The sequence below is a fragment of the Vulpes lagopus genome, chromosome 4 (assembly GCF_018345385.1).
Source record: "Vulpes lagopus strain Blue_001 chromosome 4, ASM1834538v1, whole genome shotgun sequence".
In the NCBI taxonomy this organism is placed as follows: domain Eukaryota; kingdom Metazoa; phylum Chordata; class Mammalia; order Carnivora; family Canidae; genus Vulpes; species Vulpes lagopus.
In genome coordinates this window covers 102,295,190-102,311,049 of record NC_054827.1, presented here as the reverse complement: position 1 = coordinate 102,311,049, position 15,860 = coordinate 102,295,190, and the positions used below count along the sequence as shown (strand labels likewise).

At 45.3% G+C, this 15,860-nt stretch overlaps 1 protein-coding gene across 5 annotated transcripts in view; it reads right to left on the bottom strand.

Annotated features, from left to right (window-relative positions):
• LOC121490030 (protein FAM169B-like) overlaps positions 1-15,860 on the bottom strand; it is a 101,505-nt gene that overhangs the window by 83,995 nt on the left and 1,650 nt on the right. Inside the window, exon 1 of one of the 5 annotated variants that reach the window (XM_041753590.1) lies at positions 8,885-9,145. The exons of 1 other annotated variant lie outside the window; for it this stretch is intronic. In XM_041753590.1, coding sequence (XP_041609524.1) covers positions 8,885-8,915 — 31 coding nt within the window. In that variant the 5' untranslated portion in view covers positions 8,916-9,145. Of the gene's footprint in view, positions 1-8,021; positions 8,043-8,884; positions 9,146-15,860 lie in introns of those variants that run through there. 3 more of the 5 variants (XM_041753586.1, XM_041753585.1, XM_041753589.1) reach the window with 3 other exon arrangements.

Here is a 15,860-nt window from a genome sequence, read left to right as displayed (position 1 = left end):
AAGCCAGATGTGCAGTGGCTATGGCAAAACTGCTACTTGGATGTGTGGGGTGAAGGGCCAAGGTGGCTTTTGGTTTTAACCCTTCCCCTCCACATAAGTCTGTGAAATTCTACTAGGAACTTCCAACTTGTAATAGATTTATTTTATTATTTTTAAAAGATTTTTAATTTATTTATTCATAACAGACACAGAGAGAGGGGCAGAGATACAGGCAGAGGGAAGAAAAGGATCCCTGTGGGGAGCCCAATGCAGGACTCCATCCCAGGACCCCGGGACCACGCCCTGAGCCAAAGGCAGATGCTCAACCACTGAGCCACCCAGGCGTCCCAGGATATTGCATTTTAACTTAGAATTGTCTCAGCTGTATTTGGCCTGTGAGGACCAGACAGGACTGAGGGGGTTAGAGAAAGGATGGGAGGCAACCATCCCCTCTGGGTAGCCAAAGAATAACAGCGCAGAGTCTGCCACATGCCCAGAGCTGGCCAGAAAGGAAAGTCAGTAGAGATTGCCACTGGACTTGGATGAATGAATCTCCGGTGGTTTTGTCCCAAGAATAGCGCCACGCCCTCAAGGGCTGTCTACAGAGACCCCCTCAGCTCCAGGGAGGTCCCAGCCCCCATCTGGGAGCCCAGACAGATTTAGGCTTCTGGGTACCACTCTCGGGGGCCTATGGAGGCCCCAGGTCTTCTTGGCAGCCAGGAGCCGAGGCTTAACCAGACCATCAACACGGTTCACAAAGCGAGGTCAAGGGCGTTCGGGAGAGCTGCTCAGGCTAGAAGGGCTGCAGTTCGTGCTCCTGATGCCCGCTGGGTTGCTGTGGGGGTCAGAGTCAGGAGCGGGGTACTTTAGTTTCATAGCCCTGGCAAGAGAGCCTTTTAACAAAATGAATCGCTCTTTGAGTATCAATTTGCCTCCAGACTTTCTGAGTCTGCTCAACTGGAATTTTGTCTCCACAATAGAATAGTTGAGTCTGATTTAGTTTGTGCTGATCCTGTTGTGACTGTTTATTTCATCATATATTCAGAGATTTTTGAAATCAAGTCTGAATGACCCCAAAGCTGGTGCTCTTCCCTCAGGTTCAAACTTCATGGCTTGTGTGGTTCAATATTGAACCACTGCTGCACAGGGCAGCATCCTTTTGTGGTCGCTTCATCTGTCTTTTCAGACTGGCTCAGCTTGTAATACCTTAAGGAAAATACTTAACATTTTAGAATAACATCCATCTTATTCTTTCTGTTTGCAGGTTCATCAGGGTCAGTACAAACTAAATCATATCCACAAAGACTATAGATATTGAAATTATCCATCCCAGAGGATAAGGATAGTCAATATGTCTAAAGAAATTTAAATAGATAAGTTAAAGAGCTAAAATTATTGTTTGACCAATAAGATTCTAAGGGAAAATAAAGTAGAATTTCTAAAAATTAATGTCTTAAATAGCTGATGAACTGGAAAATATATCTAAAGAAATTACCCAGAATAATAAGGTCCAGTAACAATTTTCACTGAAGTTCTAGAAGGAGAAAATAGGATGAAGAAGAGTAAAGATTTGAAGAAATGATTGAAATTTTTCCATAATGGATGAAAGATACCTGTCTTCAGATATTAGAATCCCAACCAATCCCCAAAGCAGGAAAAAAGGAAAAAAAAAAAACCCTTAAGACACATTGTGGTCAGTTGCAAAAAACACAAAAATACGACTATAAAAGCAGCCAGAAGACAAAGACAGATCCTCCAAAGGAATGCTACGTAGACAGACAGCAGCCTTCTCCACTGCAACTATGGCAGCCAGACAACAATGGAAGAAACATTTTTAAAAGACAAGAGGGCAGCCTAGGGTGGCTCAGCGGTTTAGCACCACCTTCAGTCCAGGGCATGATCCCCGGGATCAAGTCCCATTTCAGTCTCCCTGCATGGAGCCTACTTCTTCCTCTGCCTGTGTCTCTGCCTTACTCTCTCTCTCTCTCTCTCTCTCTCTCTCTCATTCATAAATAAATAAAATCTTTTAAAAAAATAATAAAGGACAGAAGGAAAATAACTTCTATCCTCCACCAAGCAAAAGTAACTTCCAAGAACATGGGCAAATAAAGAAATGTTTAGAAAAACAAAGCCTGAGGGAGCTTGCTATCAGAAAATCCTCACTCAAGTTATTTCTAAAGGAAATTATTATTATTATTATGAATTATTATTATTATAAATTATTATCATTATTATTTCTAAAGGAAAAAGGAAAATAACTTCTAGAAGAAGTTAATTAAGAAGGAATGAGGACAGGGCTCAGTCCTGTGAGCCACCACTGGTGGCTCAGTGGTTGAGCATCTGCCTTTGGCTCAGGTTGTGATCTCAGGGTCCTGGGATCGAGTCCCATATTGGGCTCCCCATAGGGAGCTCCTTCTCCCTCTCCCTGTGTCTCTGCCTCTCTCTCTCTGTGTCTCTCATGAATAAATACATAAAATCTTTTTTAAAAGGAGAAGAAGGAGGAGGAGGAGGAGGAAAAAGAAGAGGAGGAGGAATGAGAACAGGAGAGGCTGGGTGGCTCAGTTGGTTAAGCGTCTCCCTCTGGCTCAGGTCCTGATTTCGGGGTCCTGGGATCTAGTCCCATGTTTACCTCCCTGCTCAGTGGGGAGCCTGCTTTTCTCTCCCTCTGCCCCTCCCCCCCCACTTGTGTGTGTGCGTGTGTGCTCTCTCTCTCAAATAAATAAGAGCTATTAAAAAAAAAGAATTGGGAACAAAAATAATAATAATATACACACAGATAAAAATCCAAGCCAGTGCTGACCATATGAAACAAAATGTCTAACTGGAGGAAATTAAAAATCATAATAGGACAAAGGTGCTACATAACAATAGGACATAAACTGGGAAGGGGAAAATTGGAAGGGAAGCACTATAAGGCCTTTAGATGATTCTAGAGAAGCTTTAAAATTCACTCATTTCAGAATTAGAGTTAACATGCATATTAAAATTACTAAATTAGCCCCCAAAAGAATAGAAACAGGGGTATCATATTTCAAAATAGGAAAGAGAAAAAAATAGAGTTAGGGCAAGTGTTGGGGGGAAGATCTCAATATAAAAGTAATGAAACAAGATGATTTGCTGATATCCATGTTTAGTTGTTATGATTAAAAACAGATATTCATCAAGTAACTAGACTCTGCTTTAGCAGAAAGACATATTCTGTTTCATTACCCCCAAATATTTCTCAAATATTTTGTTTCTTTGCCCCAAATATTTCTTAATATTTTAATGTTTCTATTCATGTAGTATGAAAAAACACAAAGCAATACCTTTCTTTCTACATACCTTAAAAAATTCATGATTGAACATATTTAGTTTTTGAATTCATTTCATTTCTCATTAGTATGATAAAACAAAACACAATACCTTTCCTTCTATATAGTTTTAAAACCTTTTTCCAAGATTTTTTAAAAGGTTTTTTTTTTTTTTTTTCCATTTGAAAGAGACAGAGACAAAGAGAGCACAAGCAGGAGGAGAGACAAAGGGAGAAGCAGACTCTCAGCTGAGCTGGGAACCCAATATGAGGCTCGATCCCAGGACCTAGAGATCACGGCCTGAGCCAAAGGCAGATGCTTAACCATCTGAGCCACCCAGGTGCCACCCAAGATGTCCTAAGAGCCCAAATGTAGGCAATACACCTGCCTTATGGAAATCACTTGTTGGAAGACATAAAGGTCAAAATGAACAGTGAATAACTCACTGGGCATTTTACTCCTCTACCTGCATACACACAGTCTGCAAAAATAATCCACGAAGTAGCAATCTAAGAGAAGAGATTTGGACAAGGGCAGCACTGCCAGAGGAAGCTTCATGCAATGGGGAAGTCTCCATAATATCAACTTCTCAAGCTCTTACCACTGAATGAAATATTCAGGGACTCCGATTAGGGTTTGTTTCAGCAAAACGCAATGAAGAACTGAACACAGCTTTCTCTCTCTCTTAATTGGATTCAAGAGTAGTGGTTAGCAACTTGGTTTCCAAGAAAAACACATTTATCTTAATTTCTGCAAGTCAAGGAAACCAAGCAGTCTAGAAGAGCTTTTGGGCCTCGGGAGCCCCAAGCACATGCAGCAATAGGAGCTCCCCCTCAGCCCTCCCCTGAACCCCCCAGCCCTCACCTCAGCTGGGTCCCAGTGGTCCTGTGGCTGTCCTACTTTGAAAGAGCAAATAAGCACATGGAAAGGTTTCTATGCCTGGACAGACAATAGGGCCTGGGTTAAGCAGGAAATAAGGCAGCCGAGGCATGGGGAATGCAAAGGGTTTGAAGTGATAGAGCTCCCCATGGGCCAGAGTGAGGTGGGGATGATGGCATGTCTGGACATCGACAGACAGTGGCCTTGAGATTTACACACTCTGTGTGCACCACTCTCACCCACCCCTCCCTACCCAAGCTTGTTGATCATGGGCCTTGGAAAAGAAACCCCACGAGAGGATGGGTGCATTAAAGGCATGGAATTTCCAAACCACAGCTGTTACATCCTAATGAGCCTTATTCAAAGGCCTCAGTCCTCAGATGCCACTGATAGTTTTAACTGCCACCAATAGCCCCCTGCAATCCAGTAACCAGACTTTAAAAGCCACATGACACTGGAGGCATCTAACCAACAAATGTGCTTAAATTTTACCCTGAATTTTCTTTCCATACCACATGACACAGCAGAAAACAGAGTCATTGTCTACAATCCTCTGTTTGGCATTTCCCAAGGCTGAGCTGCAAATAAGAATGTCAGCAGAGGAGCCAGGAGCCAACCACCGTCAGGGACCCAGCTAAGGCCAGGCAGCTGGTCAGCAGAAGCAGACTACGGTTTCAAAGGTCAGAAAGACAACACCTCTGTGCCCACTAGCCTCCCACCACCCACCCCAAGTCCTGGCCACTCGATCATTCACTCCATCCTGCCAAGACACGGCCGGAGGAGGTCAGGACACCAGCCATATCTGGTCTGGCCTCATGCAGTGAGATCCCCACTGAATCAGCTCCCACTGTTTAGAAATGGAGGTGAGTAAGAACCACCTATAGCATGGATATCATATGGCGAGGAATCAGAACCAATGGTGGTGGCTCAGTGGTGGGTCACAGGAAAGGACCTGCTCAGGACCCGGGTCTCCCAGGACACGCAGGATCCCGGAAAGATATTCCAAGGGATGCACTGACCAGAGCGCTGTCCATGGGCACTCTGCCCCAGGGAAGGCAGGCCAGCCTGTACCACCCCATAGCCTGATACTCCCAACCTGCAGAAAATTCCCCAGTAATCCTACAACCACACAACCACCAAAGGCTTTCACCAGCTCCTTGAGGGAAATGATTTTTCCATTCAAAGTTCATGTAGCTCGTGCTATGTGCCAGGTAAGAGCAGGGCACTAGAGAAGAAAGATCAATTAAGGTCCTGCCCTCAGAGAGATTAGGGTCTTGAGGGGTAGGAAGTAACTGACAAACCATGGCCAAGTGCATTTTGCGACCACCCCATCCTTTCCCTTGCTTCCTGATGAAGGGATGGGGACTTGCCAAGGGCCATAAAAGCACTTAGTGAGTCCGAGTGGCCACCCCAGCCCCCTGCCCACTGCCCCCAATGAAGCCCTGCTTCCAGAAACTCAGACTTGCCACAACCACATACCTCTATGAGGACCCTTCTATATCTTGAACTAGAGAAGACCAAAATGGCTATTATATATTTGATTTTTTTTTATTTTATGTTCATATGAAGAAAGAGGCCCCTTAGAGACTGGTTTTGTGGATTATTTCCTTCCTGAGCCTGCACTCTTTTAGGGGGGAGAGGGGGCTCCACATCAAACATCACCATCATGACAGGCTTCTTTCTCTGGGGAGTGAGATACCACCACCCCCCCCCCACCCCCCACCCACCCCCCCGTGTGAATCTCAACCCTGCCACTTCCTAGCATGTGACCTTAGGCACACTACTTCTCCCTTGCCCTGACCCCCTTCTGAGCAGCCCCAGGTCTGTAACTACCTCAGCCTCTCTCATCACCAGGCCCTGTCAGGGGCTCCTTTGTTTTCTGGTCTCTCCTCCTTTGAGTCCCAGTGTTTCATAATCTCAGACATTCACCCTCTTTGAGCCTTCAGGCTATGCCCTCAGCTCCTTTCCTCCTCCCATCTCCCTAGGTTGCACTCTCACCAGGCCTCTGGGATTCCTCAACGGAGCTCAGGGCTGGCACTGGCCTTTCTAGATTCCTCCCACACTCCAGAGTTAGTGTTTCTGACTAACTCTTCAGTATCTCCAACAAGAGTCATGTTCCTGAACAATCTAGAATCACCATCTAGATGGCTTCATGTTTTTCCCCTCCGAAAGTTGGTTCCTTCACTGGCATCACCACTGTACCTATTTCCCCGACCCAAGCTTCAGAGTCAACCCATCCTTTAGAGTCTTCCTTGCTTGCTAGCTTTCCTATATAGCTATAAGGCTCTGTTTTATTAACAGTGCAAACTGTCCAACACCTAACTTCTCTTAACTGGAAAACTAAACTGACTTTTTAAACGGAGATCATCAAATAGGCAATTCTCACAAACGCTTCAATTTGGGGTGTTAAACAGAAGGGATGGATGGGGGTGAAAGAAATGGCTCTCTCAGAAGGGCCCCTAAGTTTTAGGCTGGGCCCAGCAATCGACTGTGATGAGCACAGGGTCTCTTATAACCCTTCCGAGGTACGTCAGTCCTTATCTTATACATGAGAGAAATTCAAGGTGAAGGATGAGAGGAGTACAGACTAGACCACGTCTCACTTTCCTTTTCCTCTCCAGGATGCTCTAAGCTAAAGTGACAGCAGCAGATGGTCTGCTGGAACCTAAGAAGGTCTCCAGCATCAGACAAATTAAAAACATATACAACACATACAAACTCAGAGAGCGAGAGAGAGGGAGGGAGGGGAAAAGAATGTGTGTGTGTGTGTGTGTGTGTGTGTGTGGCCCTGGGACACGTTTTGAATTACTGGGGGTAGCTCCAGAGCCCCACAGGATAGTATCCACCAAAAGGACACCTCAATATTGAGGAGGCTCATCTAGAACTCCCATCAGAATGTCACATGCCCTTTCCCTACATTTAGGGCTCAAAGGGGGGACCGGGACAGAGCCTTATCTGAAAGCCTAATTCTTAAGTTTAATGCTTCCTTGCTAAAGGAAAAAGGATTCCGACATAGACATGATTTGTTCAAGCCCTTTTTGGTAAGGAGCTATCAAAGCTCAGGCAATGGTTCAGCTATGCGAAACGCCAATCCATTAGAATCTAGCACATGTGGAAATGATTAATGTGTAACTGCTGTTTGTCCTCTGGTCCATCGGCAACCATGAAAGCCACAGCAAATGCTGAAAGAAATACAGGAAAATCTTAAAGTGTTTAAGCCAACTACACTTTTCCAGAAGATGAAATTACCATTACTTTTCCCATTAAGTGTACAAAGACTGGGTAAAACAGGCACAGCGCGAAGGGAAGAGTTGGGAGAAGTCTCTGAGTCGGTACCACTCTGAGGAGGAGAGGAAGCGAGGAGGTATGGATTGAGCAACTCTGTGCCCACTCACAGTGTTGAAAATAAAGGAGATAGTTTTGTACAATAAGTCCCTAATTGGGCGAAATCTTTTCCATCTTGCAGATGTATTAGATGAGGTCAGAAGAGCAAGTCACTTTTGTTTCTTGACCCAGTTCTCAAGCAAACTTGCAGCCGACCCCTTACCCAAAACCATGGGGACCAACTTTCCAGAAACGATCACAGGGGAAATAAAGAAAATCAAAAAGCCAAACAGCATCGTCTCCCCCTTAAAAATGGGGAGAAACAAACCATTTCTCAGTCTCTAGACCAATGAACACTTTTTCAACAAGGAATGGAAAATTCATACAATTGACTAGTGGCCACCTTCTCTCCTAAACTCACTGGAAATCGGGGGAAACAACTCAAAGTCACAGCTTTTAAATGCGGGCCATTAAAAAACAGTCTTTGCCGCTGTCGGCTACCAATAAAAGGCAGAAGAGCCTCCCTAAGATTGATTTTCTCCTTACATTAATGGTGTGGCTGGAGAAAGCGTCCAGTCTGGGGTTTGACTGCACTGGGGACAGGGCTGGTCATCCGTGGCCACGCGCCTGGTGGCCGGCCTGGACGTGGAGGGGACGAGAGTCCAGGGGTACCGGCCAACCGGCCTCCAGCCACCGGTCCGGGGGGGGGGTGCAGGGCAAAGGGCATTGTCTGGGCGTCCAACACCCCGACGCCAGCTCCCAAGCACTGCTTTGCGGATCCGCTCAACCCGCCTTCGCAGTCCGAAGCGGCGCCGCTTCGCCTCGTTCTCCGGACAGAAGGCAGGCAGGGCCCCTCCGTGGGCTCGCGGGAGGGAGGGGGCTCGGGTGGGGAGGGGCGCCTCAGATCCAGATCCCCGCTGGGCTGGCGCCCGCGTGCCCGTCGCGCAAGGTGCCCGGGGACCACACGGGCCGTCCCGGGGGCGGGCGGGGCGCCCGCTGGGACCCCGGCTCCGATGCTGCTTTCTCCCCCACCGTGCGGTGCCCATGTCACAGACGAGGCCACCGAGCCCGGGTCACGGGTCGGACGCCGGGGGGGCCTGGAGATGCGCTGGGGGGCGGGGGCCTTGGCCGCGAGCCCTCGGGGGCCAGCGCCCTGCGCCCCGCACCCCGCACCCCGCCCGCCCAGCGCGGGCCCCGCGGCGACAGGTGCGCGGCGAGGGGCGCCCTGGCGCCGACTCCAGGGAAAGTTTCCCGGCCGCGGCGCGCTGTTTACGGCCCCGTTTTGCAGCGCGGGGCCCCGAGCTCCCGGCCAGCCCAGCCATTGAAACCCGACACGCGGGGAGGGGCCACCGGGGCTGGGGCGAGGGAGGCGGCGGACCCCGGGCCCCGCCGGCCGCGGCTCCCCTTACCTGCGGCTGCGCGAGCGGCCTCGGCCTCCATGCTCCGCTCCCGGGGCTCGCCGCCCTCCCGCGGGGCTGCCGCGTCTCCCCGCCCCCGCGTGCCCCCCCCCCCCCGGGGCTGCCCGGGATCCCCGCTACCACCCCGGAGCCGCCCCGCCCCCTCCGCCTGCGGCCTGCGCCGCCTGCTAGCGACCTTGACGCCCCGCTGAGCAAAGCCAGCCCCACCCCTCCGAGGAGGTTATTCTTGGTAAGAGAAGACGATTTGCAGCGCACCCCATGGCCAATGCCCCTCTCCCGAGCCCCTTCTCATTTCCTTCCGCTATTTCCATTTCTACGGACGAGAATCATTTGTATTATTCCTTTTGGAAATTTTAACAGTTTAAAAATAACTCAAAGACCATGAATGGCACGCATAAGGCAGGAGGACATCCAGTAACCTTTCCTGCCCATGTCAAATGTTTTCTGATGACTATAGTGTGCCCATTTTGGCTGATAACTAATACTTTCATTTATTAAATGTTCAGGCTTGTGCTCACTTGAAATGGCATAGCTCCATGACAGCCAGCTGTTTCCCTAGTGTTTCTTCTTCTTGGCCTGTTTCAAGGTGTTTTTTAGAGGAGAGGTGTGGAGCAGGGGTGGTTTGAAAATGCCAATGGCCTTGGAAACCCAAAGGTTTGTGGTTAGTCAACTAGCTAGCCTGCTGTCTTTGGTTGCAACTCTGAAATTCATCCTTGCGGAAAACCACCCGATCTGCATCTTCAGTCCTTCTAGACCTGAGGGTCTGGAACTCACCTGCCTGCCTATCATCCCTCTACCCCAGCAACCAGCTGCTCTGGGAAGCCTCCCAACTGCACCTCCACTTTCGGAGCAAGGGACTTGGGGTGGGCCACGGTATCCTCCTGAATGGGATAAAAACTGGCCCCAGTTTGGCTTCCATTGCTTATTGTAGAAATGTGCAGGTTAATGGAGACCAGAGCTGGAGGCTCTCCTTACATTCAACCTGAATCACTTCTTGGAAGTTTGAGATTTCATTTTCTACAGCAATAAAAATGAAATAGCTTTCAGAACACTTAATTTCTCCCATCACCTGTTCTTATTAAACACGGATTAGGCTCCTACTATGTGCTTTATCCCATTCCAGATTCTAGCAATTCAACAATGAACAGAATTAATAAAATCTTGCCTTTGGAAGTTACTATCTAGTGGGTAAAAGTGAACAGGAGATAGAACATAATAGTATGGTAAATAAGGGCTAGGGGAAAAGAATAATAAAACAGAGAAAGGAAAGCAAAAACCTGAAGTAAATGAGGGAGCTAAGTATGTGGGAAGCAGAAATGGCAAAAATGACAATAAGTGCAAAGGCCCTGGGGTGAGACCAAGTCTCTCTTTGGGGTCCACGCACCTTTGTTGAACCCTGATATGTGTGGGTGTTACTTAAGCTATTGGTACACACAACTAAAGGTTTATTAATCCCTGCTCTAAAGCAATACTTCTTGGGGTACCTGGATGGCTCGGTAGGTTAAGCATCTGCCTTCAGTTCAGGTCATGATCCCAGGGTCCTGGAATCGAGCCTTGTACCAGGCTCCCTGCTCTTCAGGGGTCTGCTTTTCCCTCTCCCTCTGCCTGCCACCCCCCCCCCCCCCCTTATGCTCTCTCTTTCTGTCAAATAAATAAAACCTTATTTAAAAATGAAATAAAATAAAGCATATTCTTCAAAACCCTATTGCATTTTTAAAAATTGTATTGTTTTTTAAATTACACAATACTGAAGCACGAGAGCAAGGTTCTCTTCTCACTGAGTCAAAAGAGTCAAAGAATGAATCTTGCAGACAAAGGAGAGTGGGTAAAGCGAGAGTGTTGTATTAAGCTAGGATACAGAAAAAGCTCTCAGCAGTGAGAGGGGTCCAGACAGGGTTGCCAGTGTGGGTCTCCACCAACAGTCTCTTATTTAGAACTAACCAGGGAGCTTGTGGCCTTACCATTCTTGTGATGTCTTGGTTTCATTCAATAAGGACTAGTGATAACATCTTTAATGGCTTACTTCTTCTTTGGGGTCTGGTTATTCTTTGTTAGTCACAATGTGACTGCCATAAAAAAGACACACATACACAGAAACCCAACACCCAGGGCAGGATAGTCTGGTTTGTTCCCCTATCTCTGGTTTCCTGATGCCTCAGCATTTCTGGGATTTCTCTGAGCCTGATCCCATAGCCCCCTACCTATTCCTCCCTACCTAACCCGGCCTGTCCCTTACTCAGTACTTGATACATGTTCCTTCAGAAAAAAATATAGAGAATTCCCTGTTTCTCATTAAACTCCTCTTCCCAAAACTGGTATTTAGTCAAACACTCCCTCTTTTCCTTAGTAGTTTCTGGGTTTTCTGTCTCCCTTGGGTAGGCTGAAACTACCCCAAAATTAGAAAATAAATTCTTCTACATTTGCTTCCAGTATTTTTATTGTTTTGGCTTTTAGATCTGATCTTACTCCATCTAATGGTCCATTCTTCGTGCCATTACTATGAATTATTTTCTAAATCATATATTAATTCCCATATATATTATGCCTCTTCTTTTATGGACCATTTTTCCTATTTCTACTACAATACCACACTATCTTATGACCACAGCTTTATCATGTATTTGGACATCCAAGGAGGAAAAGCTCTTCCTTTTTTTTTTTTTAATATTTTTTCTTTTTTAAGATTTTATTTATTCATGAGAGACAGAGACAGAGACACAGGCAGAGGGAGAAGCAGGCTCCATGCAGGCAGGGAGCCTGAGGAAAAGCCCTTCCTAATCAAACATTCAAACCAGGTACTTAAAGATATTGAGAGTTGACTCAGATTGCCTCTCACATTGAACATCAATTACATATCGTTAAAGTTTGGAGTCTTCCAATCAAAGGACTGAAGCACACCTAGGTTGGGGCACCTGGGTGGCTCAGCGGTTGAGCATGTGCCTTGGCTCAGGGTGTGATCCTGGGGTCCTGGGATCAAGTAGCGCATCAGGTTCCCTGCAGAGAGCCTGCTTCTCCCTCTGCCTATGTCTCTGCCTCTCTCCCTCTGTGTCTCTCATGAATAAGTAAATAAAACCTTTAAACACACACACACACACACACACACACACACACACACACACACACACACACACACACACACAACTGTTCTAGTCATTCCCAAGGTATTTGTGAAGTTGGAAACAAAAATCTGGTACTTAAACAAAAGCGCTAGCAAGCTACTGGATTTTAATAAGTAAACAAATTCCTCTTGTAGCAGTTGTTACTTTTCTGTCAAAGAGCTATAGGCCTGAAAAAAAAGGAGAAAGAAAAAACCAGATCAAGGTTTAGTAAAAATTGAAGGAAAAAATATAAGACAGAGAAAAGTACAAAATTTTTCTTCTATAAAATGTAGGGGAGATAGTACCTTGTGATGTATCATGGCAAACTTTTTTAAAATTTTTTTTAATTTTTATTTTTTTTAATTTTTATTCATGATAGTCATAGAGAGAGGACAGAGAGGCAGAGACACAGGCAGAGGGAGAAACAGGCTCCATGCCTGGCGGACTCCGGGATCGCGCCCTGGGCCAAAGGCAGGCGCTAAACCGCTGAGCCACCCAGGGATCCCCATAGCAAAGTATTTTAAAACACAAATTTTCAAGCTATTAAGTAATAATTCTTCGGTGACATTATAAAAACTAGTATCTTTCGGGCAGCCCAGGTGGCTCAGCGGAGACCGGAGATCAAGTCCCATGTCAGGCTCCCTGCGTGGAGCCTGCTTCTCCTTCTGCCTCTCTCTCTCTCTCTCTCTGTGTGTCTCATGAATAAATAAATAAAATACTTTTAAAAAACTAGTATCTTTCTATACCAACTTCCTATGGAATATTGAACATAATCCCAACGTTGTAATAGTTTCTAATATACCAATTCTTTGTTTTAAAACAGTTTCAAATGGTTGTTTCAGAATATTATAAAAGTCTAAAATGTTCAGTTTTTAAATCAGTAAATGCCATGAGCATTTGAGAGCTATTCTTTGGTAGGTAAGTCAAAAACATGACTGTGGTGTCAGAAACTTCCAAAAAGATGAAGGTCCTTAGGGTCCTTCCTTAAACGGGTGTTGGAATCAAATCTCATCTAGGAAACCAGCAATAGCACATCAACCCAAGGAAAAAATATCTATTACTAACTGCTTCAGTGAGCAAATCCACAGTAGTAAAAAACCATAAATACTATAATTCTGAACACAGAACCATTTGCCACATTCATTCAGAATGCTCCTGGAATTTAACACCAGGTGAACTTAACAAAGAAGAGAAAGTTAAAAAAAAAAAAAAAAAAAGTTTTTTTGATGGAATATTCTGAATCACTCAATCCTCATTTTGATGTTAACCAAATCTAGTTACTCATAGTTAACTACAAATTTGTTCCTATAGCCCATAAGGTCACTTGATCATCAACCATATCCTGTTTGCCTTGGGAAAAAAATTGGATTCTAGCCCAGGGCCTGGCAAATTACAGCCCACGGCCCCAACCCAGCCCCCCGCCTATTTTTTGTACAGCCTGTGAGCTGAAAATAGTTTTTACGTTTGTGAATAGTTCAAAAAAATCAAAAGAGGAATAATGGTTTGTGACACGTGGGCACTACATGTATTCAAAATTCATATTTATTGGAACGTGACCACGCCCTTCATTTGCATACCATCCAGCTGCTTTGAAAGCTACTAAGGGGCTGAGTTGAACATTTGCAACAGAAACACTGTAGCCCCTAATGTTTACTTTGGAGCTTTTTAGAGTCTGTGTTTTGGCCCCTTTTGAACTATTGAGCTGGAAAAACAAAGGAATGGGGTGAGTGAGTCCCAAAGGCTACCTTGGAAAAGTGACATTTTTGGAGACTCAGTGCTTTGGCAAGAGGCAGTTGGCATAGGAGTTTTATATTTTATGGTAGACATAAGTAGCTGGGCTGGAAGCAGAGGTGTTTGACATAGAGGAGAGCTTATTACTATTATTATTATTTAATTGCAAGTGCATCTTGATGATTGATTGAGTCTCCCTACCTCCCAAGAGGAATTTGACCAGGTTGATTAAATTTCATTTGTGTCAAGTGTACAAAATGTGTTGTAAGAGCTGTTCATGTTAGAGACAAATAAACAAACCCTTTTAATCCTTTTTCTTGCTTAAACAGGAAGTCACAACTTGCCAATGAGAAATTTAAAACAAATCCCACAAAGTTTTATGTTTAGTTCAAAACTCGAAATATTTAGGTCTTGGGATATTGTAATCTTGGCAGCCCACATTTGTCGTCCCTGGTGAGAACATGTGTGTACTGTTGCTTGCTCTTCAGTTCACTGAAAGGGGGTCACACCTTGCCCTCTTAATCCCAGAGTCAAACATGATTACAAATATTTTCCTCTTGGGAATCTAACTCCTAAGGAAGATCACTGTGCTTTTTTTTTTGTTGTTGTTAAATAAAACATCTCTCTTTAGTTGCTTTATTCATTCTCAGGCTTACTGTGTTTCATGGGCCTAAAGATTGTGTTTGACATCAGCAATTGTTAGAGACCATTTGTTTTTACAATGGAAAAAGAAATAAAAGTGCAGATGTCAGACCTCAAAATCCATACCTCTCTGAATTGTTTTCATTTTAGAGAATGAGAATGTGTGGAGGTTTTTTTTTCCGGGTGGGGTTGGTTGGATGAAATCAGAGACATGTCACTGTTGCTAAGTAAAAGTATTTTACATCTTTCCCTTTCTTTTTTATTAATTGCACAATTAGGGGAAAGTTTAGAATATAAGAAAATAAGTGAATTATGGAAAAATGAAAATTGCAGGATGCATTCCAGTTTAAGTTACAATAACAGTGGCTTACATCAAACCCTGAAAAAAATAAACATAAAAGTTGCAGTGTCTTTATCAGAAAAGTAGCATCGTTATCAGAAAAGTAGTATCCTTGTTGGAGAAGGGGCCTCGTTGACAACTGGCAGTGTTTTAGGTTTTTTTTAAAATATTTTATTTATTCATGAGAGACACAGAGAGGCAGAGAAGCAGGCTAGGCTCCCCGTGGGGAACCTGATGTGGAACTGGACGCCAGGACCATGACCTGGGCCAAAGGCAGATGCTCAACCACTGAGCCACCCAGGTGTCCCAACAACTGGCAGTCTTAACAACAGTTGAGTCTGTTTTGAGGCGTGATAAGTTAACATTCGTAAACACAAGTTAGCTACACAGATCTCATTAGTTGGTGTTGATATCAGAGTTTGATTTAGCAGCAACCAATTTTACAAATGCCGGCCTTTCCAATGGCCTAATTTGTTCATGACTGTGATGGGCAAGTGAAACCATTCCAACAGAAGGACTAGGTGACAGTGACCTTGAACCAGGGGGACCATTCACTAAAATGAGGGGTTGACTCAAGATCAACAATGCCTGAGGGAGTATGAGGAACTGGGTAATTGCTTTCAAACTTGGATCTCAGTATTGTCTACTTTAATCTCAAAATAAGGTGTAATGCAATGCTCTCTGCATCCTTGCAAAACAAGGCCCCCCTTTCCCCATCTCCTGGCTTCCCAGAGCAGGCAGCGGAAGGCCACTGGAGGCAAATGCCTCTTCCCACCCATTCTCTGCTGGAAATGAGCCTGCAGCCCACACCAGAGGCCAATTAAAAGGAACGGTCGTTGGTTCGGCATCCTAGGAAGGCATCAGGTAGAGTCTAGGCCTTGGCAGTGATCCCAATTAAAGGGGATGGTTTGTTTTTTTCCATCAGGGGACCAATTAAGAAGATGGAATCACATGGTCACACCCTCTAATACGGGGCATACTGAACTGGGGAAATCAGTGTGACCCTGGAGGAGCTCCGCTGGTTTCCCTGGGATGGAGCTTCTCGTGGCCATGCCCAGATGGGGGAAAAGAATGGTTTTGTGTCTCCTATTAGCTTTCTTTCTTTCTCTCTTTTTTATGATTTTATTTATTTATTGAGAGAGTGAGAGCAGGAGGA